The sequence below is a fragment of the Sminthopsis crassicaudata genome, chromosome 4 (assembly GCF_048593235.1).
Source record: "Sminthopsis crassicaudata isolate SCR6 chromosome 4, ASM4859323v1, whole genome shotgun sequence".
Lineage (NCBI taxonomy): Eukaryota > Metazoa > Chordata > Mammalia > Dasyuromorphia > Dasyuridae > Sminthopsis > Sminthopsis crassicaudata.
Genome location: NC_133620.1, coordinates 365,625,202 through 365,651,954, shown reverse-complemented (window position 1 = coordinate 365,651,954; position 26,753 = coordinate 365,625,202). Strand labels below are relative to the sequence as shown.

The 26,753-nt window shown below is 42.6% G+C and overlaps 1 protein-coding gene across 5 annotated transcripts; it reads left to right on the top strand.

The window, feature by feature from the left end:
• The first annotated feature begins 377 nt into the window (after positions 1 to 377).
• On the top strand, positions 378 to 25,678 carry MTMR4 (myotubularin related protein 4). 5 transcript variants are annotated; one of them, XM_074261917.1, is made up of 19 exons: positions 378 to 488; positions 1,719 to 1,757; positions 5,788 to 5,877; positions 6,589 to 6,705; positions 7,068 to 7,150; positions 8,133 to 8,293; positions 8,425 to 8,521; positions 9,061 to 9,174; positions 9,733 to 9,929; positions 10,152 to 10,280; positions 10,964 to 11,075; positions 11,729 to 11,924; positions 12,195 to 12,380; positions 12,487 to 12,657; positions 12,791 to 12,945; positions 21,050 to 22,466; positions 22,734 to 22,844; positions 23,060 to 23,148; positions 23,272 to 25,678. In XM_074261917.1, the coding sequence occupies exons 2-19, from the start codon at positions 1,755 to 1,757 to the stop codon at positions 23,447 to 23,449; spliced, it is 3,606 nt and encodes a 1,201-aa protein (XP_074118018.1). In that variant the 5' UTR covers positions 378 to 488; positions 1,719 to 1,754; the 3' UTR covers positions 23,450 to 25,678. The 5 variants fall into 5 exon arrangements, with proteins under 5 accessions (XP_074118018.1, XP_074118019.1, XP_074118016.1 ...); XM_074261918.1 differs by lacking the exon at positions 378 to 488 and adding an exon at positions 621 to 872; XM_074261915.1 differs by lacking the exon at positions 378 to 488 and adding an exon at positions 621 to 1,254.
• Positions 25,679 to 26,753: the final 1,075 nt, after the last annotated feature.

Sequence of the window (26,753 nt, the reverse complement as noted above, 5' to 3'; positions counted from 1 at the left end):
AACTACCGGGCAATCCGGGAGCTTCTGGAGATGGCTGTTAAAACCCCGCCTCTCATGGCGCAGCTGGTAGACGACGGATCAACCTCATTTCCGGTTCCCAGAACGGCAGTCCTTCCATTGTTGCCTTCTCATTGGCTGCCGCAGGGACGCGCTGTGATTTCCCATTGGTTCTCTCTCTTCTTTGGCCGCCGTACCTCCTCTCTCTGGATACCGTCTTTTCTGTCAGCACCAGATAGGCTGAAGGTCGGGAAGGCGTCTGCCCATCAGAGCCAATGAGCAGTATCTAGAGGGAGGGCGACGGCTGCGCGGTGTGGGCGGGGAGGGACTTAGCGTGGCTATTGGCCAGGGCGGGCACAAGCGAGGATATGATTGGCTGGGGAATAGAGGCCCCGTGGCAGGGTCCCGTTTGCGCGGCCTCAGCAGCTTCAGGAGACGGAAGTGGTGGGAACGCGGCCTCGGAGGGTCGGGCAGACGCGGCCCCGGCCCGGGTGAGTCACTGCGTCCCGCGCATAGCCTGTTCGGCCCGGGAACCGCTACGTCCCCGCCCCGCCCCCACGATCTTCCTTAGGGCCCCGCCCCCTGTCACTGTAGGCCCCGCCCCCTGAGGCTTTAGGCCCCGCCCCCGGACCTGGGCACCTGGGCGCCCGGGCTTCCGTCCCACCCGGTGCCCGTCCCGCCGGGGAAGCCTTGAACTGGCCGGGTTCCCAGGGCGAGGAGGGCGGGGGAGTCCCCGGCTGCATGGCCTGGCCGCGGTTCCTCGCCCGTCGGGCTACCCTCGCTGTTTCTCTTCTGTAGGGGCCGCAGTCTTGCCCCTCCCCAGGGGCGGCTTTGGGTCCTGGGGAGGCCCTGGGTGCCCAGGGAGGTCGGAGCGGGTGAGAGGGATCAGGCCGTGAGGGATGGGAGCGTCTTCTCCTCCGAGGCCCTTCTCCTAGAAGGCTTCCTGCGGTGGGGGGAGGGCTTTCTTTAGCAAGGGTACCCTGAATTTGGGGGCAGGTGGGGGATGAATGCTGCCTCTCTCCCTGCTGGTCTCTCGGAGCGGGCTTGGGAAGGGAGCCTTCATCCTGAAAACTGTCGCCAAACCCAGTCGAAGGGGGCTTGCTTGCTCTCTTCCGCGGCTAGTCCCAGCCCGCTGCGAGCTGGAGTGGTGCCCTCCTCCCGGTGCCTCCCGCTTCCGAGCCAGGCCAATCCTCCCCGTGCGGCTGCCCTCTGGTCCCAGGCTCTGGTCCCGGACTTTGCTCGCAGTAAATAGGTCAGGTGTGTGCTACTCCCAGTCCCACGGACGCCAGGCCCCCAGACCTGTGGGGTTTATACTAGTGGGGCTGTCGGAGAGAAAGGAGGGAGCCGGGGTTGGGAAGTGTCACTTCCCTTGGGGCTCTCAGCCCCTGAGGTCCTGGGGTGGCCGCTCATTCCAGGAATAGGGGTTGGAGCCCTAGGGTTTTCCTCTGGAGGCCTGGGCTGGACATCCCCTGCTGGCCGGGTAGCGGTGGGTGAAATGAATCTCTACCCTAGGCTTGGGGAGCAAACCCTGCGGAATAGGACAGAGGAACTTGGCCTTTCAGCTTGTGTCTGCTAGAGCTCCATTACCTTAGCTGGGGCTTAATGACTCACGGGGACGCTGGATTCCGGGGTGGAGGAGAAGGTTTGGGGAAGGGCTGACTGTATGATGAGAAAAGTAGCTCGGGCCCCTGATCCTGACCTTCCCTTTACTCTCCTTACAGTGAGAAGCAGGCAGCCAGGACTCTCACCACGGTAGGATGGTGAGTATGCACAACCCTATGGTTCTCTCTAACCTGGCTCCTTCAAAGCCCTCTCGTTTATCACAGGTCTTTTCCCTGGCCAGTTTTGTGCTCAAGTCAAAGGCAGCCCCCGAGTCTGAGCTCCAGATAGCCTCCCTGCTTCTCCCCTGCCATCCCACCTCCAAGCTCCTGCCTTCCCCTTCTCCCCACTTCTTTCTAACTGTTTCCCTTCAGTTCTTTGCCTGATCTTTAGCCTCAGAGATGAGCCTGGGACTCCACCCTAGAAGCATCTAAGGGAAGGACCATATTGGGATCAGGTAGATTATTTCCAGAAACCCACATTTTACCTAGCCCTCCAAGTACCGCTTGATAGCCATCAGCTTTTCTCTTGGCTGTCCAGTTTATTGCCCTGCATCCCTGTTGGAATTTCCTGAGTCTGGGCTCCTCCCTACACTCTGGTCTGGGTGCAGCTTTATTATTAGTTTGGTGCTCTTTGTGACTCTTACTTTGTGAGATGTTGGCAGCATCTGATGCTATGTGGGAGAGAATCGAAGAGGTTCCACAGTTTCATTTAACTTCAAAACATCTGTGCTCCTTCAGTTGTCACCTGGGATAGAACTAATGGGGTGTTCAATAATTCTTAATTCAGAGCTCTACTAGAATCCTCCTGGAATGGTTTATCTTAGTCTTTTTCTATGTTTTCCATTCCTTGTTTCCTATCTTTCCTCTCTTTATTTTTGGCCCTATCTGTTTCCCTAAGTTTTCAGCCATCATTTTTACATGGATACCTGGCCCCTGAGAGATGAGACAATAGAATGAAAAGGATGGAAGAGGGGGAAGTAGGGGATTTAGGTACTTTCTAGATCAAACTGTTCCTTTACTTCTGGTTTTCTCTTCCCTTTTCAGGGTAAAATTTCCCTTGTATTGGGGAATAGAGTTGGTGAGAATACTTTCAGTTCTTCCTTTAGCACCGGGTGCTCAGGTGTTGCTTTAGAGGCTTGATAGAAATTTCTGACTAAAGCTTCTTTCCATGGAGGGAGACTTATCCATTCCTTGTTTCCTATCTTTCCTCTCTTTATTTTTGGCCCTATCTGTTTCCCTAAGTTTTCAGCCATCATTTTTACATGGATACCTGGCCCCTGAGAGGTGAGACAATAGAATGAAAAGGAGGGTGCTTATCAATTGGTTACTTCCTATATTCTTTCTTCTCAGTAGCCTTAAAGGCTAAAAGCAGAGAAGAACTTGAGGCTCCAACTGCCCTTCACTCTAGTTCAGAAGGATTTTGTAAACCTTTTCATTATTACTCCCTACTTCCCCTCTTTCTTGCTAACCTCTCTTGTCAGATCTGAAGGGGATCAGTTCATTTGTTCAGAAGCAGCCTCTCCTAGAGAAGAGCTAGCTTTGGATTCAGAACAGAGCTGGTTTTGAATTCTGCTTCTGACACTTATTAGCTGGGTGAGTCAGAGCACTGACTAAGGTTCAGTCCCCTTCTGCAAAATAAAGGTAATACCTTCATTACAGGGTTGAAGAGAGGAATCAAATGAGTAACATAAATCACTTTGAAAGCCTTTAAGTTATTCTTTGTTATTTATGGGAAGCTCCTTTTTTATTTTTATTTTTCTTGTGGAAATTTTCTTTCATCCCCAAAATAACTTTTCCCCAGGAGTCAAAGAACAGAGAACAAATATGAGGTGAGGTGAGGTGAAGTTATCACCAGGGCAGAGGTTTTGGTATCAGAAACACACAAGGACCACATTTTCAGAGGTTTGAGGTGATTGCCTTAAACCAAACTGGGCTACCTTTCCCAAGGGCTCTGGGAGTGGGAATGACTGGCAGCTCTTTTGTTGGAGGGGAGAGTGTGTAGGTGATTCCAGAGGAGAGAGGCTGGAATTAGAGGGCAAGGAAATAGCCCGATGGAAGATGGGGAGATTATTGAAAGGAAAGTACTGGAGGGTTAGGAATCAGGGGAGGAAGGGCCTTTCTGGGCAGAAAGCATTTTGGAGAAAAAAATGGAGGAGATGAGCCAAGCCGTGAGGGGCTGGATGCAGTTCTTTTGGAGAAAAGAATAGAGGTTGGGAGGATTTGGGAGATTAAAAGGGAAATGAGTTAGCAGGGAATGGGGAGAGCCGAACTGATACCAGTGGGACTTTCTCCGACCTGAAGGGGCAATCATTGGCTTTCCCCTTGTCTCTGACAGTTGTGATGGTGCTCTTTTAGCCCTGGAGCGCCTGGTCTGGGAGCTGTCCCTAGTGACGGCCTGCCTCGGCGTGCGGCGGGGTGGAGCCCGAGCCTGCTTTGGCGGAGGGGAGGCCCCAGGCAGCCCTCTGCAGAGCGGCCGTGGCTCCGCCTTTTTCCTTCCTCCCGTCCTTACTTAGCGTGGAGGGCGGAGCCGGGGCCCACTCCATTGTGGAGAGGAGGGGAGCGAGAGGAGGGGAGCGAGAGGAGGGGAGCGAGGGAGGCCCCTGGCTTAGCGCTGCCTCGCTGCGCTGCCCTTGCCGCCGCTGCTGTGTCTGGCGGGTCCTGTAGCCGGGATGCTGGGGGTGCCCCAGGCTGGTGGAAGGGCAGCGGCGAAAGCTTCGGGGAGATGCCCACTGGCCCCAGCCGCCTGCGACCATGAGCCTGACTGCCCGCGTCTCCTGCTCAATGCTCAGCTGCTTTGTAAGTGCCGGCTAGGCCTGGGGTCCGGGATTTCTCTTGGCTGGATCCCCTTTCTGTCTCAGTTGTAGCCAGTGACTGCTGGTTTCGAGAGGACCCTTCTCCTGCCCCTCAGTTTAACCCAATGACCTTTGGGAGGGGGGGGGCAGGAAAGGCTAGAATTAACTCTTTCTCTCCTGGATCCTACCTCACTCTATCCGTGTCAGAGACTGCCGCAGGCTAAGGATGGAGATTTATTGGCGGCTCTTGCAGCCACTGCCCTTGACTGCGGAGCTCTAGGCCCCGCCCTGCAGGGGGTACCATTTCTCATCCCCTACTTTTCCCTTAGTTCTAGGCAGCCTATCCGTGTTTGTTTTAGTGCTGCTTGACCACCTGCCTATTTTGTGTCCTAGTACTTATGGCTGGAGTGAATCTCCTACTTTTCAGTCTCTTCCCTTCCATCTCTCAAGAATTCTCTCTCTCCTAACATGGCAGTCTCCTCTCCTTGATTGTCCCCCAGACGGCTTACTCTTTCCCTTCTTTCCTTTTCTTTTTTTTCCTTTGCCCAAGGCTTCTATCTCCTTTCTGGCTCTGTATCATTCAATAGTTCTCTCTCCCTTCTCCGGATTATTCTACTTCCTCCTTTTCCTAATCTTTTTACAAAATATTCCATACCCTAATTAAAGTGTTTCTAAGGTCTTCTTCCCTTTAGTGCCCTTGTGTCGCCTAGCCCCTCCTAACTAGAGATATCCTCTTCTCTTATCCTATTGGGCACTTGGGGAAGAACATCTGCTCATATTGGAATATTCTTCAAGAATTCCCCTTAAGAACAGGATTCCGGCAGATTGCTTGTCAAGGAATGGGGATATGCCTGCAGTCTAAGTCCCAACAAAGAAAACAGATCAACCAGCTTCCCATGTTCCCCCTAACTCCCCATCTCTCCAAACATACCTTTGATACAATATAATTAGAAAGCATCTTCCAAGGCCTCTGGAATCATAGGACTAGTTTCCCTGCTTTCCTCCCTCTTTGGTTTCTTCATTTATCATTCTTTCTCTGGCTCTGGGCACTTGTTCTTGATATTTCTTTCCTTATAATCAGTTGTCAACTCTGAGTTCTCTTTGGGATATTCTCTCATCCCTTATATTGTATTTCATGATAGCCTTCACTCCCCACTATTTTGAAATTTCTATTTGAGCATCTCTTACTTAGACTCTCAATTCCTGAGCCTTTCATTTTAATGCTTTCCTTAGACTTGCTCATTAGCCTTGAGCTGTTGTGGTTTCTTCTGCCAAATCTTGGCTTCCTGTGTAGAGGACCTTACCTGAATGGTCTTTGTTTGTGGGATAACTTTATGGTCTGGAAGGAGCCCTGGGGATAGGAATCTGATAACTCAGGGTGGTGGCTTCCTTCACAGGGTGAGGAGGGGCCCCCCAGCCTGGAGTATATCCAAGCCAAGGATCTGTTTCCCCCCAAGGAACTAGTGAAAGAAGAAGAGAACTTGCAGGTGAGAGTTTGGAAGCTGAGATGCCTGGAAAAGGACCTTGGATCAAGAGTCGGGAGAGCTGGGTTTTTGTGCCAGGTCTGGGAACATGGGCTAGCCATGCTATTATGGGGCATCTGTTTTCATCTGCAGAGGGATTAAAGGGGTTGAGACCATCTGGTTTCTAAAATTTTACTTCCCAGGCTGGGCTGTGGTAACCTTTGATTTATGACCTACTTGGTTTCCTCCTTATTTGGGAGGAGGCAGCATGGCAGAATATAATGAGCCTGGGTTTGGAGTCAAAATCTGGTTTGCATTCTTTGCTGGGCTGCTTCCTGCAGTGTGACCTTGCAGAAGTCACTTCCCCTCTCTGGACCTTAGCTCCTCCTCTATAGAATGAAAGAATTGGTCCAGATAACCCCTGAGGTCTCTTTGGACTAAATCTGATTGGGAGAGATTTGTTTGATCAGTTCTTTGTTATCTGCCTTCCAACCCAGGCCAGCTGGGAGGGGACTCTTTTAGCTTATTGTGGAACTTTTGGCCCCAGGGATGGGAGGGACTACTCTCTACGGGGCCTATGTTGCTTGGTATAAGTTACCATGGAGAAAGCTTACTTCCCTTGTGTTGGCCCAGCTCCTCCACTGGGAGCTCTGGAGAGCAGAGGTGTGTTTGTGGGAGTGGAGTTGATAAATTGGGACAGGCTTAGCTCTAACTCCTGGGTCTAACTTTTGGCAGGTACCCTTCACAGTGCTTCAGGGGGAGGGGGTAGAGTTCCTAGGCCGGGCAGCTGATGCCCTTATTGCCATCTCCAACTACCGGTTACACATCAAGTTCAAAGACTCAGTCATTAACGTGAGTTCCCATTCTCATTCTTCAATTTCAAGTAACAAGAACAGGGTGGGTTTATATGTATGAGGTGGGGCTGGGCTGGAGTCCTTCTTAGATCCCAACTCTTATGGATTAACCCTTGTTTTCTCCAGACCTATGGCTCCTTTAGTGGCAGGTACTACTTTTCTACTTTCACTAAAAAATTTATCTGAGGTCTTTTGTCCCTTTCTCTTTAAGTGCCAACGTCATTCCCTCAATTACATGCCCTACCACCCTATTTTTTAGCCTGTTATATTGGCATTCTGTTCTAGTATTGAGAGGGATGAAGACAAAGTTTTGAAGGATTAGATCCTGAACTCAGTCTTCCTGCTTATCTTCTCTACTAGGTGCCCTTGCGAATGATTGACAGTGTGGAGAGCCGGGACATGTTTCAGTTGCACATTGCCTGCAAGGATTCCAAGGTGGTGAGGTGAGGGTAGTATAGCTGTTGGGTATCCCTGCTCTATCTCTTCTGTCTTTGCCAGACTTCTCTACTGCCAAGAGGTTTCTCACTGAATCAGCCTAATTCAATTCCTCAGACTTTTATCAATTATTTACTAGTGTTAGGTTTTTAAGAACAAAAATAAAGCAGTATCTTTTCTCAAGGAACTGTTTTAATTTTTTTATTTATATGGGACTTTTTCATAATAAATTGTGAATTGCTTGACATCTCCATTAATCAACCATTAGGCATTTGTTGAGCAGTTGCCAAGTGGCAGGGAGAATTAAGAGGAAGAATAAGATATGGTTCCCGCTTTCAAGATGTTAATATTTTAAATGGGGATACAGAACTAGCATTTTTCCATTTTCTTATTTCCTATGTTAAACTGTGTAGTATTGATTGGTGTTTGAGGGGTTCAGAGAAAGGGACCTCAGTGGAGTATCTCTTAATGATAACAGAGTCAGGTGAAGCAATTGAAAGTTTCCTTGAGGAGATTATATTTTAATTGAGCCTGGAAGGGGAGCCTAATAGAGGCAGAGAAAGTAATAATGAGCAAAAATTTAGGAGCAAGGATGAATGGCTTGTTTGGGAGGATGATGAGATTTACTTGAGAAGATTTACATGAAGAAGGATAGGTAAATAAGAGTGTATGTCATCAGGACCCAATTTCAAAGAAAGTTTTGTAAGACAATCGGAGAAGTTAAATTGAGGGGGGGAGGGAAGCAAGGGAATGGGAAGAAAGATAATCAGAGGAGTTTAGATTTCATGAGGCAACCAACCAGGGGCTATCATATGGGGAAAGGATTCTTGCAAGAGGACTAGAACTAAGGCATAAGTCAGTAGCTCTAGAGGCATGTATCAAGAGTTCCAAGCTACCATTTCATGTTGCTTTTCTGGCCTCTAAATCACCTCCTCTCCTGTAGATTACTACCCCTTACCTTATCCAAACCTGTGGCTCTTTGTATGGCAGGTGCCACTTTTCTACATTCAAGCAGTGCCAAGAGTGGTTGTCAAGGCTGTGCCGAGCCACAGCAAGACCTGCCAAACCTGAGGACCTTTTTGCCTTTGCCTATCATGCCTGGTGCCTGGGGTTGACTGAGGAGGAGCAGCACACCCACCTTTGCCAGCCAGGTGGGTTGATGTGTGGTCAGGGTCCTTTTGTATCCTCTATGTAGTATGATGGTCTGACTTCTCTTTCTCTCCCTCCATCATCCTTAAGGGTCACAATTGTGAATACTGACAGTTGGTGTGTGTATTTGTAGGAGAGCACATACGATGTCGGCAGGAGGCAGAACTGGTGAGGATGGGGTTTGACCTGCACAACGTCTGGAGAGTCTCGCACATCAACAGCAATTACAAGTGAGGGCAAGAAGGAAGAAAAGCATTGTAGGAGACTGGACTGCACCTTATTGGAAATTCTCTTTAATTGTTGTAGATGGTGTGATAAGGGGAACAATATGGTGGTGAGGAAGGGAAGTCTGTGGTCACTTAATGGGGTCTTGCTCCCAGAAGAGAACAGGGTGGCAAAGAAGATAAAATATCCAATGTGGAATCAAAGAGTCTAAGTTTGGATTCCTGCTTTGTCATTCACTACCTATGTGACCTTGGACAAATCACTTAATTTCTCATCTGTAAAAATAAAGAGATAAGATTCCATGAAATCTCTGATCTTGGGAGTCTAGCTTCACAACTGAAAGGTACCTCAGAGGCTATTGTCTTTACACAGGGTCACATAGCTAGTAAATGTCTGATGTGGGATATTGAACCCTGATTGTCCTGACTCCCAAGTCCAGTGTTCTATGTGCATTTACTATGTTGTGTCCCTTTAGGTTTAGACCTACAATCTTGTGTTCTGTATTTCCTAATCCCAGCTCAAGAGTATTTTGTTGACTTCTCAGATTGTGTCCCAGTTACCCTCAGAAGCTATTGGTTCCTGTATGGATCACAGACAAAGAGCTAGAAAATGTAGCTTCTTTCCGTTCATGGAAGCGAATCCCTGTTGTGGTATACAGGTAAGGAAATGGGACTTGTGTATGTGGTAGGAAGGGTTGATGTCTGAGCAGTTTATTTCTTATTCAGGAGGAGAAAGTGTCTACAATTATAGACAGCTCAGGCCTGCATTAGCCATCTTTTTTAGGTTAGCTTGATTGATGAACGAGGAACCATGATCCTTGGGCTGTGCTCTGTTTTTATTCTGTCTTTTAGGGAGGAGATTCTGTTCCTCTAAAAATTTGTCTTTATGGAGAATTCAGTCAGCTTTTTAAAAAATTCAAACATTTGCTCTATGTGAAGTAATAGAGTAAATAGTAACTGGAAGGTTTGGAAATCTTGCTATGATCCTCTTCCTTCCTAACCTGTCTCTTAATAGGTTTCATGCTATATAAATCTTAAGGAATCAGGGTCATCTTTTAAGTATTAGAGTTTTAAGTTTATTAGTATTAAGTTTAAGAACTTTTTTACTTGTGTCCCTCTCTGCCTCTGGGTTGGCTTCACTGGTACCCCTGAGCTCTCTAAGACATGTCTCTGACTTTACTGTGTTTGAAAGCAGTTGACAGTATTCTCCTTTCTAGGCACTTGCGCAATGGGGCTGCTATCGCCCGTTGCAGCCAGCCAGAGATCAGCTGGTGGGGTTGGCGCAATGCTGATGATGAGTACCTGGTTACATCTATTGCCAAAGCCTGTGCCCTGGATCCTGGGGTGAGGGCAGCTGGGGGTGTCCCCTTCAATGGGAACAGTGAGGGAAGTGAAACATGTGATGCTGATTTCGGTAAGCTGTGGCACTGAATACTGAGGGGCATGCTTTACCTTAAACCTAATTCCCAGGGAATTAAACTGAGGTGTGGGAGTGGGAGGAGGGAGTTATCACTCAGTATAATGTGGCTCTTTCTCTTTTAGCTGAGTGAGAGGGAGAGTGCCAGAGGAACAAGAAAAAACTGGGACAGTTGTTTCTGACCTTCCTACTTTGGGTATCCTTTCCTTGTGTGTTTAGATTCCTCTCTTACAGCATGCTCTGGAGTGGAGAGTACTGGAGCACCCCAGAAGCTGCTCATCTTAGATGCTCGATCATATACAGCAGCAGTGGCCAACCGGGCCAAGGGTGGAGGCTGTGAATGCGAAGGTACCAGCCACCTTTTCCCTTGTACTTGCAGACAACTCACTTTTCTTCACCTACTTTGACTCTGTGTCCAGAAAGCTCAGGGAAGTTCAGTTTTTAAGAATTCTGAGGCCCCACTTTTACCAGGCAGGGTATAGAAGCAGAAGCAAGAGGACTCTCCTGTTCCTGTTTTCCTGTTTTAGAATCACAAAATCTCAAGAGTTAAAAGGGATCCTAGAGACCATCTAGCACAATATATGTATATCTGAAGTGGTATTTCCACTATATCCTCAACAAGTGATCATCTAGACTCTGCTTGGAGACCTCCTTTGATGAGCAACTAACTCCCTCTCCTTTCCATACTCTACTCCTACCTCAACCTCAAACAGTTCATTCTACTTTTGGAAAGATCTAATTGTTCTGTATTTTTTTATTTTAGTGACCTGAAATCTGTCTCTTGTCAATTTCCATCCCTAGTTTTTAATTTTTCCATCTGAGATTATACAAAACAAATATAGTCTCTCTTCCATTTGGTGGCCTTTTAAGTGTATGAAGAGACCCATCATGTCTCCTTCTTAAGTCTTCTTTTCTCTAGGTTCAAAGCAAACATATTTTGCTGATTCTTATACACCATTGTTTCCACTGCCTTTATCACTCTGGGCACCCTCCTCTAGACTAGCTCTTATTGCCTCTTCTCTCCTTTGCAGAGTACTATCCCAATTGTGAAGTGGTATTCATGGGAATGGCTAATATTCATTCCATTCGGAACAGTTTCCAGTACCTTAGAGCCGTCTGCAGTCAGATGCCAGATCCTAGCAAGTAGGTTGTTCTTGCTTTCTGATGCCTCAGGTCATATTTCATTCTTTATGTCTTTCTTGTGGGGAAGAAGTGACCTGAAAATTTAAGTTTAGATTGGTTAATGAAGCTTTGTCCTCTTCATAATCATAACCTCTATTTGCTATGAGCCAATCCTGGCCATCCCAGTGTGGTTTCTTAGCCAGGTAGTTTGTCTGAAATGTGAAGGGTGAGGGATAACTTTTTTTAGATTTTGTAGTCTTTTAAATTATGGCTTTTTAAACTTTTTCTACTCACAACCCCTTTTCACCTGAGAAATTTTTATATGATCCTGGCTATATAGGTATATAAAAATAGGTATACAAATAAAACATTTACTATTGATAACAAGTCATAATGTCATGATCCACACATTCAGTTAGGAGACCTTCCATATGAGGTCACAACCTACAATTTAAGAAATTGAACCCTAAATAACAAAAGTTGGCAAGAGGGAACAGTCAAAACGTATAGTCTTCATAGGGATTTACTGTTACTTATTTGCCTTCAATGGTGCATCTTTTCATTTCTGCACTTCCTGGGGAATTGTTGGATTTGTGACTCTATGGGTACTGAAAGGGAGTCTTCCTGGCACTTGGGGCCCTCAGTAACAGATTTTGCTAACTTCATCTAAATAGCTGGCTGTCGGCATTGGAGAGCACCAAATGGCTGCAACACTTGTCGGTGATGTTGAAGGCAGCAGTGCTGGTGTCCAACACAGTGGACCGAGAGGGTCGGCCAGTTCTGGTTCATTGTTCAGATGGCTGGGACCGTACTCCCCAGATTGTAGCCTTGGCAAAGATCCTGTTGGATCCCTACTATAGGACTTTGGAGGTACAGATGTTGGTTGGGAAAGAGGAGAGGGGAAAAAGGAATGTCTTGGTGAGAATCGGGAAATTTCCTGGTAGAAAGCCTGGGGCCAATGTACATGCAAGACTGAACCTTTAAAATAGTCTAAGATAAGACTTCTCACTTCACTATAAATGTTTATTGAGTAGTTATAAATGAGTCTTGCTTCAGGACTTTTCCCATGGAATTCCCCTGGGACTCTCTCTAACCTTCCTTGAAGGGTCATGTGGCTTAGAGTGTTTGCTGTCTTCAAAGGGCTTCCAAGTGCTGGTGGAGACTGATTGGCTGGACTTTGGTCACAAATTTGGTGATCGATGTGGTCACCAAGAGAATGCAGAGGATCAGAATGAACAGTGCCCAGTATTTCTCCAGTGGCTTGATTCAGTTCACCAACTGCTTAAACAGTTCCCCTGTCTGTTTGAATTTAACGAAGCCTTCTTGGTGAGTTGGAAGTTTTCTCCTGTCTCTGGGAGCTTGTGGCCTAAGAAGAGGCTGATAACAGTGAGTCAGGTTTCCAAGATGTGATGAGTTATTTTGGTTCTTTCAGGTAAAACTGGTACAGCATACGTACTCTTGTCTGTATGGCACATTCCTGGCTAATAACCCATGGGAAAGAGAGATGCGCAACATTTATAAGAGGACCTGTTCTGTGTGGTCCCTCCTCCGAGCAGGCAACAAGAATTTCCACAACTTTCTTTATGTTCCGGGTTCGGAGCTGGTGAGCTTGAACCATCCCTTCTTTGGTTATACCTGGCAGAAGCAGCACTAGGTGCTGGAGGAAGAAGGAAGGGCCGGCAGATTAAAACGTTATTATAAAAGTGACTAAATGGTATATTGTGCTACCTCCCCAGGTCCTCCATCCTGTGTGTCACGTGCGGGCCCTGCACCTCTGGACAGCTGTGTACCTTCCAGCATCATCTCCTTGCACACTTGGGGAAGATAGCATGGACCTTTACCTTCCTCCAGTATCTCAGAGTCAGGAATTCACTGGCCGATCTCTGGATAGGTAAGAAAAACATTTATTTCTTTCCCTTTCCTTGGCTTAATGTAGATCTCTTGATATATTTAGAACAATATTTAGAACAAATCGGGCAGAAAACTACTTTGGCACATAGCTAGTTCAAGGTGCATTTTGCATTTTCTTGAGGTCTTCTTTCATTGTACAATATCTCCTGGAGCTTCCCTAATTCTGTGACATCAAGGTAGGGGAGGAGCCTTAAGCAGAAGGGAATATGATGGCATGGCATTAATAGCTTTTCTGCAGTCAGATATAGGGAGTCAGATGTAGTGAGTCTGTGAGAACTTTTGGCATGTCCTCCAGCATTAGCTGTGAGAAGGATCTGCTTGTCTGTAGGAACTGAATCTCCATGTTAGGGTAGTATTGATTTATCTTTCAGAGAGAAGCAAACTTTTAAGTTGATAAATTTCTATTTACCTGCTTCCTTGAAAATCCTGTTCTAATATTTTATTGTGATGTGGTAGAGTTCTTGCTCTCTTATGGGCTGTACTAGCAGAGCATCAAATTGGGTCGGCCTTACCAAGCTTCAGACTTGTGACAAACTATTCTTCTTTTGTCTGAGGATTAGCATAGGGAAATCTTGAAGTCTGAAGGGGAAGAGGAATTAGATTCCTTTTGTATGGCTTCTGAAGGCAGGATCAGGAGTAATGTATAGAAGATATAAAAAGGCAGACTTGGGTTTGCTGTCAAGAAAGATGTCCCAACAAGGTCAGCTTTCACGGCATGGAATACCTCAGGAGGAGAGAGTAGATTCCTTTTTTGGAAGCTTGCAGGTAACCAGATGTTACTCATTCTGTAGAAGGGAGCATTGTTGTACAAGAAAATATGCTAGACAATGATAGTTAACAAGAAACATTTATATGGTGTTTATTATGGGCCAGGTACTATGCTAAGTGCTTTATGATTATCTCATTTGATCCTCATAATAACCTTATGTGAGGCAGGCACTATTTATTAGCTTTATTTTATAGGTGAGGAAACTGAGGTAAAGAGAAATGAGATGTCTTGTCCGAGGTCACACACTTTACCATGTGGCTGAGGCCAAATTTGAGGTCTAGGCCCAGTACTCTATACCCTGTGTCACATTGCTACCCCAGTGACTTCCCAAAATGTGACTTTGCGACCTATGTTTGTGTTGGATTAGATAGCTGCTCTGGTCTCTTCCCATTCTGACGTTCTCTGATTCTGAAGTAAACAATATGGTTCTTCTCAGATTTTCTAGGTGTGGAGATTCTAAAGATAAGCTCATAAGAGTGGTGGAATGTTACAGTCTGCATACCTAAAAAATACCCGTAGAAATTAAAAACAAGGAAAAGAAATCATGGGAGGGCATTAGTCAGGGAAAGTATTATGACTATTAGTCATAATCTAGGCCATTAGTAGGAAGGAGTGAGGTTAAAAGAAAGGGAAAGGGATATTTGGCTGACCAGATTAGAGGGGCTGTGATGGGAAAGAGTGAGAAGATTCCTCCAATGGTTGGAATATCTTGAGTACTACATTGATTATTATAGATTTGCTTTAGTAATCAAGAGGAAGCCATATAGATTCTTAAATAGGTAATTAATATGATGAATATAATGTTTTAGGAGGAGTAATCTGGCAATGTGGTAAGTTAATCACAGTTAAAGGAGGCCAGTTAGAAGGTCATTTTACAAATGCACATGTGAAGCTGGTATTTAGAATACTGCTTATAGAAAAGAGGGATCAGATTTGAGACATTGAAGGCATTCTCAGCAAGATTTGGGGTTGGGAATAGGGATGAGGAGAAGAAGAACTAATGATGACTATAGGTTTGAAATAGTAGGCCCCAGAAAGTAGTTAGGACATTCATTGAAATCATGTAGAAAAGCTAAATGTGTTTGAGATGATGTGTGATGGGATAGCCATATGGAGATGTGGTGCAAGCAGCTGGAGAGACTTGGGAGTCACTGCATGAATGTTGACCCTAGTTGTATAAAATCAAATGGGATTGGTCTTTTTTTTTTTTTTTTTTTTTTTTAATGTCATTTTTTCCCTATTTGAAATGTCCTTCCTCTTCTCTCTTTCTTTTAAATCCTACTGCTTTTAAAGCCCACATCAGATCTCACTCCCTCCATGAAGCTTTTTTTCTCCAGTCATCCAGCTAGTCTTTGTCTTCTTATTATTTACTCTTTACTATTCAGCTCAACAAATTATTATCTTTAATGTTTTTATTTCATAAAATAATTTTTAATTACATGGAAAAATATTTTAACATTCATTTTTAAAAATTCTTCCCTCTGCCCCTCCTAAGAAGGTAATTTGATATTCATTAAACATGTGAAGTCATGTAAAACATATGTCCATATTAATCATATTGCAAAGGAAAACATAGACCAAAAAACCCCCCAAACCTTATAAGCAAAATAAAGTTTAAAAAAGTATGCTTCAGTTTATATTCAGAGTTTTATATGTCCTCTCTGTGGAGGTGGATAGCATTTTTCATCACAGGTCCTTTAGAATTGTCTTGGATCACTGTCTTGATCAGAACAGCTAAATCTGTCATAGTTGATCATCCTTACAATATTGCTGTTACATTGTACAGTGTTCTCCTGATTCTATTTACTTCAGTTTGCATGAGTTCATATAAATCCAGGGTTTTTTTGAAATATCTTCCTTGACATTTTCTTTCTTTTTTAAAAGTTTGTGTGTGTGTGTGTGTGTGTGTGTGTGTGTGTGTATAATTTAATATTTTAATTTTACTCCAATTACATGTAAAAACAATAAAACATTCGTTTTAAAATTTTTTTGATTTTCAAATTCTTCCCTTCTTCCTTCATTGAGAAGACAAGCAATTTATGCAGGTTATACATTTGCAATCTTGCAAAATATATTTTCATGTTATGTTGTGAAAGAAAACAGATAAAAAAATAAGAAAAATAAAAAAGTAAACAAAAAATGCTTCAGTCTGCATTAAGACTATAAATTCTTTCTCTGGAGATAGCTTTTTTCTTTCTTTTTTATTATAGCCCTTTATTTACAAGATATATGCATGGGTAATTTTTCAGCATTGACAATTGCAAAACCTTTTGTTCCAACTTTTCCCCTCCTTCCCCCCACCCCTTCCCCCAGATGGCAGGTTGACCAATACATATTAAATTTGTCAAAGTATAAATCAAATACAATATATGTACACATGTCCAAACAGTTATTTTGCTGTACAAAAAGAATCAGACTTTGAAATATCGTGCAATTAACTTGTGAAGGAAATGAAAAATGCAAGCGGACAAAAATAGAGGGATTGGGAATTCTATGTAGTGGTTCATAGTCAACTCCCAGAGTTCTTTCGCTGGGTGTAGCTGGTTAAATTCATTAGTGCTCTATTGGTGGCCATGTCCATCAGAATTGATCATCATATAGTATTGTTGTTGAGGTATATAATGATCTCCTGGTCCTGCTCATTTCACTCAGCATCAGTTCATGTAAGTCTCTCCAGGCCTTTCTGAAATCATCCTGTTGGTTATTTCTTACAGAACAATAATATTCCATAATATTCACATACTACAATTTATTCAGCTATTCTCCAGATGATAGCATTTTTCAAAAGTCCTTCAGAATTGTCTTAGATCATTGTGTTGCTGAGAATAGTTAACTCATTCACAATTGATCATCATTTAGTATTGCTGTTATTATAGGCAATGTTATTCTGGTTCTGCTCATTTTACTTTTCTTGAAATCATGTAAAGATTTCCAAGTTTTTCTGAACTCATTCATTTCTTATAGCACAGTAGTATTCTATCACAATTTTATGGCATTGCCTTGATTTCCAATTCTTAAAACTACCATAAAAAGAGCTGCTATAAATGTGCATATAAACACACATTCACACACACACACAAACACACACAAATACACCCCGCAGAATGTTATTTCTGGGTAAAGGAGTATGCACAGTTTTATAGTCCTTTGGACAAAGTTCTAAATTGTTCTCCAGAACAAATAATAGTTCTCCAGACTAGTTTGCAGTTCTATCAACAGTATTAGTGTCCCAGTTTTTCTGTATTCACTCTGCATGTTATTTTCCTTTTCTGTTATATTAGTTTATGTGACAGGTGTGAGATGATATGTCAGAATTGTTTTAATTTTCATTTCTCTAATCACTAGTGATTTAGAAATTCATGAGAATATTGCTAACTTTAATTTCTTCTTAAAACTTTATCTCCTTTGACCATTTATCATTTGGAGAATAGCTTTTATTTTCATAAACTTACCTCTATATTCTATATATTTGAGAAATGAGGCCTTTATCAGAAATACTTGCTATAACATGTTCCTCTCTCCCCCAATTTCTTACTTTCTTTCTAATTTTGACAGCATTAGTTTTGTTTGTGCAAAAGTCTTTAATTTCATGTACTTAATATTATCCATTTTACTTAATGTGATCTTGTTTCTTGTTAGTCATAAATTCCTTTTACCCATAGATCATGCTTCCCTAATCTACTTATGATATAATTTTTATGTCTAGGTCTTCTGTCCATTTTGACTTTATCTTGGTATACAGTATGAGGTGTTGGTTTATAGATTCCTCCAAACTGCTTTCCAACATTCCCAGCAATCTTTGTCACATGGTAAATTCTTAATCTAAATCTAATCCTAAAGGCTTGAATGTAGTCTTTTGAAACTAGATTATTGTGGTCAATAGATAATTAGCAATTGCTTAATGTGTATAAAGCTTTAATTAGGCTAGGTATTATAGATAATAAAAAGGTAAGATAGTAACTGTTCTTGAGGTGCTTACTATCATGTTAATGGGGGAACAGAACATAAATTATTATGGTCTAAGGAAGAATATAAAATAAGAGAAGTGTAAAGTGTTACTAAGAGTTTATAGGAGGAAGAAATCTCATTTAATTCAGAATTAGGAATGGCTTTATGAAGATAGCTCCCAAGACAGGCTTTGAGGTTAAGTAGAATTTTGTAATCTTGGAGGCATCTTTGACTCTTCCCCATTTCTGATACAATAATTCCAATTAGTTGCAAAGTCCTTTGCTTTCTATACCCTTAGCACTTACAGAATCTATCTCCATTTTTCCCTCTCTATATAACCACTCTACTATGGGTTCTTAGTTTTTCTTTCCCATCTAGATTATTGTTATAATTTGTGAATTTGTCTTCATGCCCTTACTCTAATCCTATCTCAAGTTCATCCCCACACCACTGCCTGCATTTTCATAACGTATAGCTATAATAATGCAATCTTACCCCTTCTGAAATCTTTAGTGATTCTCTATTACTTATGGTATAAAATAAAAACTTCCCCCTCTTCTTGTTTTTAAAGTTTCATTGATGAGTTTTGTTTTTTACATTATAAAATACAAACTCTTGACCTTGATATTCAAAGCTTTTCATCATTATGCTTAAATCTACATGCTTAGCTTCATTTCATACTTTTCTTTATATATTCTATGTTTGGTTCATTTGAATTACTCTTATTTACCTTAAAGCTTTTTCTCATGCTGTTTCTCATGTGTCATTTAGAATTCTATTTTCCCTGTATGTCTGAAATGCTTCCCTTCCAAGTCAAATCAATGTCACTTTATTTTTGATTCTCACAAATGAAATTGATCTTTTTCTTCAGATTTAGAATAGTACTTTGTCTGACTCTTTTAGTTTTATCACCTCTATCATAACCTACTTTGTATCACACTTATTTATGTACAAATAATATCTCTTTATGTACAAATAATATCTCTTCACCCCCTTGAAGGCAGGGACTATTATTTTTCATTTTTTAATAGAAAATACATTTAGCACAACCTCTTGAACATAGGTGCTAAATATGTTTTATTGAATCAAATTGGAAATATGAATCTTCAGCATTGGCATAACATGAATAGAGGTAGGAAAGCATTTAAGGAGCTGTGACTAGCATGTTAATGGAATAGTTGGAAATAAGGTTGGAAAGATAAAGTGTGGCTATGTTATAGAAGATCTTGAATGCTATTCACTATTAGATTAGAGATTATGAAATAATATCTTGAGAAGCCATTGAATTTTTTTATCAAAAAAGTAAAAATGAAAAACTGTGCTTTGGGAAGATTATGCTGGCATTGATATATATATATAGGTTTAATTTGGGGAGGGGAGGGAAGAAAGAGACTGTGGGTAGGAGGAAAGGAAACAAGCATTTTATTAAATGCCAGGCTCTGTGTTAAGTACTTTATTTTTTTACATGAATAAATAGTTTATTTGAAAGATGATTGAGGCATTTTTCTCACAGAGTTCTGAGGGCAGTTATGTATAGTGAGTCAAAGAAAAGCATATACATTTACCATATATTTGAAAAGTACTCATCCCGGTTTTCTGTTAAAGAGGGAATACTCACTTCCTAACAGCATCTCAAATGTGGATGACTCTAAGAGTAGGAGAATGGGTTAGGAGTGTTTTGCTTTGTTTTATCTTGTTTTTCTCTAATATGAAGTATTGGATTTACCTCTTTGTTAACTCTACAGACTCTTCCAAAGTCTACCATTTAGGATTAAGCAGGACAAATTAAATTCCTTTTCCACATGAGAGCCTTTCAAATACATGAAATCAGTGTCATGCCAACCTGATTCTTCTTTAAATCAATCAAACATCTCTAATTTTTTCAAATTATCTTTCTTTTTTTAGTAATAATTATTAGTAGTAGTATTTACAGCAATAATAATGAGCAATAGCTCACTCACTTTTTTTCTAGTTTTTTTTTTTATTATTATAGCTTTTTATTTACAACAATTTATCTTTTTTATGACTTGACCTCACGTTCCTTCAGTATATTACTTATCTAACTTTAGCGCTACTTGAAAGAGGCAAAATTTGTTGAAAGGATAGATAGGCTCCCATCTTCTGCCTGGAAGTGACAGCCTTAGAGCTGAAATTTTGAGGGAGTCAGAGGACTATGCTATTAAGTGTTATACTAGTTTATAGAATTTCAGCTAAAAAAGATATATGCTAGCCACTTTGCAAATATTTTCTTATTTTATCTTCATCAAAAACCATGGGAGGAAGGTGGTTATTGTTATTCCTACTTTACATTCAAAGAAATTGAGGCAGATGAAATTAAGTGACTTGTTTAGCATCATACAGATAGAAAGTGTCTGAGGCTGAGTTTGAAATCAGGCCTTCCTGACCACAGGCACAATGATCTTTTCACTGCATTACCTATCTACCTCTATGTGCACTGTAACCAGAAGACCAGTTAGAAAGTAGTTTTAGTAGGCTAGGTGAGAATAGTATCTTAGACAAAGTGGATAACAGTGGGAGTGAGTAGGAAGGGATTGATGTGAGAAATATCTATCTTAAAAATATTTTTGCAACTGTTTTGCATATTCTCTCACATCTAAATATGACTCCAAGATTTTGAGAGTCCTTCCCTTGGAGAGGGAAAGAAAGGAAATAGGCATTTATATAGCATCTACTGTGTGCCAGGCACTGTGCCAAGCATTTTACCAATATTATTTTATTTGATTCTCACAAGCACTTTGTGAGGTAGGTGCTGTTATTATTACCCCATTTTATAGTTGAGGAAGGTGAGGCAAAGAAGTTAAGAATGGTGATGATCTTAATAGAAATAGGGGAATCAGGAAAAAATTGCATTTTTTCCAAAATGATAATAGATTTGCTTTGAAACATGTTGAGTTTGTCCAGCAAGCTATTGAAATATAAGACTGGAACACAGGGAAAAAGTTTGAAATTGGAGAGATAGATTTGGGAGTCACTCATCTATAGAAGGGTGATAATTAGCTTAGCCTAAGTGTTAGGATAACCTGGGTTCATTTTCTGTTTCTACATACTGGCTGTGTGATTCTAAGCAAGTCACTGCATTTCTTCATGCCTTGTGCAATAATCTTTTAAGACTAGATGTAGAGAAAGTTCTAGATTTGCATTAATATAGGAAGGTCCTCATGCAGGAGGCCTCTACAGCTGTGAAATTACCAGTCTATTCCAATGGGACAATATCTCCTTAACATTTAGTTACCATCCTAGCAGGTACTGGGTAAATATATGTTGAGATTGACTTGGCTGTAGAATCATTTATACATCTTAGATTTGGTTATGAATCTCTTTCTTGATTTATTCCTTGTTTTCACAGGTTACCTAAAACAAGGTCCATGGATGATTTGTTTTCTGCCTGTGACACCAGCAGTGCACTGACTCGCACATCTAGTGATCCCAACCTAAATAACCACTGTCAGGAGGCTAGAGCAGGCCTGGAGCTTTGGCACAGCAATTCTGAAGGGACAGATATACCCTTAGCAGAACATGGGCCAGGTAGCCCTCAACAGCCACTGGAGGAACTGGGTCATCTTCATCTCCAGCCCAGTAATCAGAAAGACTGTTTGAGCAATAATACTTTGAACAATCACAAATATTATCCCCCCAGTTACAAATTACTAAGTAGCATGGTACTACAGCAAGCAAAGAGCCACCCCAGCAATCCTGAAATCAAAGACTTGGAAGAAACCAAGGACTCTGAACCAGCTGCAAGCCCACCTATTCTGGACAAGCCATGTAGGACTTATGATGGTGTTGGAGAATATCCACCTGCACACAGTCCCAAGATAAATGCTGCCAATGTGCTCTCCCAGGTTGTTTCCTCTGAATGTAATGGAATCTTTAAACTTCCGGAGTCCTTCTCTCAGGATTCCCCTCCTGATCAAGGCATTCTTGAACAAGCTCCCCTAGACCCCATGCCAGGCGTGCCCTGCAGAGATGCTCCAGACCACAGTTTAGGTGTCTTTCATAACCCACCAAGTATTGCCTGCCAAACTCTTGTAGACCCATTCCTGGGTCCCCCTTGCCAAGACCTTTCAGACTCTGTGTCAAGTATCATCCAGGAACAACAGTTGAATACTCAGCTGGATCCTGCCCCCTGGGAGGAAGATATTGGTCAAAGAGAGAATGTTAGAAATGGGCCATTATGGGAAAATCTTCGCTTTGGCAAAGGGCCACTGGAAGTGGTCCGAAAGCCAATTTCCCAGAGTCAGACAAGTGAATTTTCATTTTTGGGGTCCAACTGGGACAGTTTCCAGGGAATGGTGACTTCACTCCCAAATGGGGAGACTCCTAGGCGTCTGCTTTCCTATGGCTGTTGCAGTAAGAGGTCAAATAATAAGCAGATACGGGGGTCAGGGACCTATGTTGGTGGCCAGTGGGTTCAGAGAGAAGGTGTGAAATCACCTGTTTGTTCTAAGCATTCCAGTGTACATTGTACTAGCTCAGCAGGAAAAAACAACAGGACATGGCTATCTGGCCACTCCAGGCAGGTATCTAGTACAAAGCCTATTCCATTGAGTTGCCCTTCTCCGGTGCCTCCTCTTTACTTGGATGATGATGGCCTCCCTTTTCCCACGGATGTGATCCAGCATAGATTGCGGCAAATTGAAGCGGGATACAAACAAGAGGTAGAGCTGCTACGGAGGCAGGTTCGTGAACTCCAGATGAGGCTGGATATCCGTCACTGCTGTGCCCCTCCAGCAGAGCCACCTATGGACTATGAGGATGACTTTGTAAGTAGTGACTTTGTTCAACCAATTGGTTTCCCAACATAATTTTTTCATGTTTTGTGTTCTGAAGACCACCTATTTCTTCATAGGAATATAAGGACAATAATGTAATATAGGATAGGATAGTAAAATATAAAAGCTTTTTAAAATTTTCTGTGATTAAGATAGTCAAGAAATATCAAAAGGGTAAAAATCTTACTGTTTTAGGTAATGATTTTACCTGGGAATTTAAGGAGCATCTGTTCTTCTGTGTCTTTGTATTTTCTTTAGACATGTTTGAAAGAGTCAGATGGCAGTGACACAGAGGATTTTGGTTCTGATCACAGTGAGGATTGCCTTTCAGAAGCAAGTTGGGAACCTGTTGATAAGAAAGAAACTGAGGTATGATTGCTATATTGTACAAACATGTTTGCCAACACTATAGACTGCTATCTGTCATATGAGTAATATACAAATGAGATAATATGTAAGGCACTTTGTGCTACTTAAATACTATTATTATAAATGATAGTCACCATAAAATAGGAAAAACTGTATTTTGTTGATATAATCCACTTGGAAAAGAAACTGAATTTTTCTCCCTTTATTTTTGTTAGGTGACTCGTTGGGTTCCAGATCATATGGCATCCCATTGCTATAACTGTGACTGTGAATTCTGGCTGGCCAAACGGAGACACCACTGCAGGTAAAATTTCTTGATGTTAGTCATTTCCATGTATTATTTTTCTTCTTTTTCTTTTTTTTTTTTTATTTGTCCTTTCCACATTGATGATCTCTAAACCCTACCAAACTTTTTATCTTTTTGCAGAAATTGTGGGAATGTGTTCTGTGCTGGATGCTGCCATCTGAAGCTGCCCATTCCTGACCAACAGCTCTATGATCCAGTTCTTGTTTGTAACTCATGTTATGAACACATCCAAGTGTCACGTGCCAGGGAACTCATGAGCCAACATCTGAAGAAACCCATTGCTACAGCTTCTAGCTGAATGCCAGTGGAGATTACCTGTCCAATTTCAACAGGTTTGAAGGGAGGATCTGCTTCAGGTATAGTTTTGAAGGTTCCTTGGTGTGGCTCATGAACACAAAGTTCGAAGACATCGTCTTGATGAAGTCCTCCTTGGTACCATCATCCTGGAGCAGAGAAATTCAAATTTGGCAGTGTCCTCTACTGGTGAGAACCTCACCTTGGTGTAAAAGGTCCTGCTTCAGACCTTAAGGTCTGGAGGCTTAAGGTTATGTAGGTGACACCAACTTTTTTCACCTTGGGGGGGGGGTGGGTCATAAGATGATGATGTTAAAGGTACTGCCTGGTGCAAAGTGCCCCAAACAGCAATAGAAAGACATGTTTATAACCAAACTCCAAGTGGTAAATCAGCTTCCATTTCTCCACCCTGAAAAAGCAGATTATAATGTACAAACTGGGAGTTCCTATCTTATCTGAGATGATCTCCACAGCATATCTCTGTGCTCTGTGTCTGTGCATGAAGGCTCAGTCTTTAGAGGCACTCCAGTGTAGCTGCATTAGTTCTGTCTTTCTGTGGAGTTTGGTTTGAAGACTGCTTTGGCAAATGGTGAAGCTGGTTGTTTTTGTCTCTTGGCCCATGAGCTGGCAGTATGGTGGATATTAAGTATAGAAGAAATCAGAAGGAGTGAAACTTCATTTTGGAGCAGAGCCAATCTCTTTTGATATCTAGTCCCAATACAGATGAGTGTTTGAGCTGTGAAAACAGTAGACTCAGTCACCCAGTGGTCAGCTCTGAGGATATGAGCTGTAAAAAAATGAGGAGATGGGAGAAAATAAAAATCCATTTTTGGAGGTGTCTTCTGGTTTGTTCAGTGCCCTTTTTGCCTGACTTCTCCCAGTCATCCTGGTGCTAACACAGGAACTACACCCTGATCCTCTCCTGGCATGAACATAGAAAAAAAATTCTGATGTTGCCCTTCCCTTGGCTACTGCCTCCTCTGGGTCACACTGCTCTTTATCCTGAACACTTGACACCTTGAGGGTAGAATTTAGTGTTTGGTTTTTACCTCCTGGAATATACTGTTTGGTATGTGAGGGTTTCAGAACAAATGCTGCTGTTTATTTCTGTGCACTTAACAATGGAACCCAAACAGAGGAGGATATAGCATTGATACCAAAATTTGGAGAGAGAAATGCAGGTCCATTTGGACTGTACATTCTGTTCTTTTCATCGTAACATGTACCGGTGGCACTTAACCAAAAGAAAAGATACAGTGATATAGCCATGTCCTGTAGTATCTGTTGGTGGTACAGATACAGTCTCCTTGGTCCATAATGAAACCACTTCCTGGAGTTTCTCTTGGACTTCCTTTACTCTTAAGCTAGCGGGTATACAACAAAGCATTATATCTAAGTTGATCCTGTTTGAAAGACTGGGATAACAGTTTCTTTGACTTTTTGTGTTGCTTCTTAGAATTTTATCCCCAAGACTTTTTACTTTTTTTATTTTTGAGAAAACTAACTAGGATCTGCATTTAGGAAGAGAATGATTAGAAGTCCTGACTTATTCTTGATTCCTACAGAGAAGTATCAATGCTGTTTTAATTCTGACCATGTGCTAATGCCATGACTGTAAGGAAAACACATGGTATATTTAGGTCAAAGTAGCAGAGGATTTGGGGTTGTTGATGGAGTTTTTTTAAAAAACATTTTACATGAAAGAGTTGAATAATGGAGACTCCAATGTGGGAAACTCCTGAAGTGACTGAAAAAGTAACAAACTGTTCACTCCTTATCTAGTATGTAGTCTGATACATAAAATTCTGTGAAAGTACTCTCTGATCCTTTAAATTGAAAGTTGAGTGGCTTTTTAATTGTTTGCCCTAATTTTCATTTACATTTTACTTTGCCCATGCACAGTTCTGTACTTTATATGATGGTTTGCAAACTCAAGACAACAAAAAAAGTAAGACTGTGGCAATACATGAGAAGAGGAGACTGTATCTGTCCACTCCGTGTGGCTGTTTTGAGGGACTGTACCATACAGTGAATTAAAACTGCATGGTATTAAAAGAGAGACACTTGAGGGCCTCCAGCTCAGCTATGTTCATCAAAGACTCCTTTCCGAGCTCTTGTGGGTGTAAAGTAATGATGTGGCCAAAAATCCAAACTGTTTAGTCGCATTGTGACAAACATGAAATGTGCTGTAAAAACTCAATACAGTTTAAATAAAATCTCTATATTAGTGCTGCTTTGTTGGGTTTTTTTTACTACTTTGTTACAATTCTGGTTATGGGATTTAAGTCTTAAGAGCCCCAACATTTAAGTTTTCTTACTTTGAGCAGTAGCAAGGCAATATATATCCTTCATTGACAACCTCCCCCTTTTTTTGAACTTCCTCTTCTCAGTTGATAGACATAAAGTCACTTCAACTCTTTTGGCTTCTGGCAGGGGAGAATTGAACCCAAGATCCTGAGAAGCTATTTCCCATTTGTTCCGGATTTTCCTTTCTTTTCTGGTTACTTCTAACTAAGCCTGTGGGAATAGAATCGAGTTTTCTCAAGTAACTACGATGGCTGTTTCCCCTCTCCCCCTTGCCATTTGACCTCGATCTCACATTTTGCCTTTGGTGTGGCTAAAATTAATACACTGGGCTGGTCAAAGGCCCCCAAATCTCAACACAGGGTACCTATACTTCTCTAAATGATAATAAACATCTGACCCCATTGCCTCCATTCCTTGTTTTTGTGGAGTTTTAAACAGATTAAATGAGCTGCCCAAGGACACCCGAGGATTTAAACTCAAGTTCTGTGAATCCAGGCCCATCCCACCCTACACCACAATGTTTCTGCAGCTTGGTGGGCTTTGCTTGCAAGCTCCCCATACACCCCGTTCCTAGCTCCCACTCCTTTTCTTCCCGCCACTCATTTGTTCGCTGGGGGTGGGGGTGGGGTCGGGGTCACACTGGGTTCCTTAACGGAACGAGGTTTGTTTCTTGCAGCGGCTGAGGCCAGCGGCCACGCGGCCAGGTGGGCGGCGGGTGGCCACCGGCTCTGGGCCTCCCCGGCCCCCCGGGCTCGCTCGGCTTCGAGCTCTTTTGGGGGGAGGGGAGAGCCCTCTGGACAAGGGGGCGGGGGCGCCGCGGAGAGCGTTCGCCCTAGCGAGCAAGTAGGCGCGCGGAGGGAACTCGAGGCCCCATTGGCCGGGTTTGAAGGAGCGGCGAAGCCTCGCGCACCAACGGTCTCCTGGGGGTCAGGGCGGGGAGCGGGGAGTAGGAGGGGGGAGGGCGAGGCGAAGCCCCGGGGGGATCGAGAACGGGGTGGGAG

Coding starts and splice junctions, on each gene's coding strand:
- MTMR4 (XM_074261913.1), top strand. CDS start 4,350: ATGAGCCTGACTGCCCGCGTCTCCTGCTCAATGCTCAGCTGCTTT. Junction 11,076..11,728: donor CAGATGCCAGATCCTAGCAA/GTAGGTTGTTCT, acceptor TCATCTAAATAG/CTGGCTGTCGGCATTGGAGA. Junction 22,845..23,059: donor TTGATAAGAAAGAAACTGAG/GTATGATTGCTA, acceptor TATTTTTGTTAG/GTGACTCGTTGGGTTCCAGA.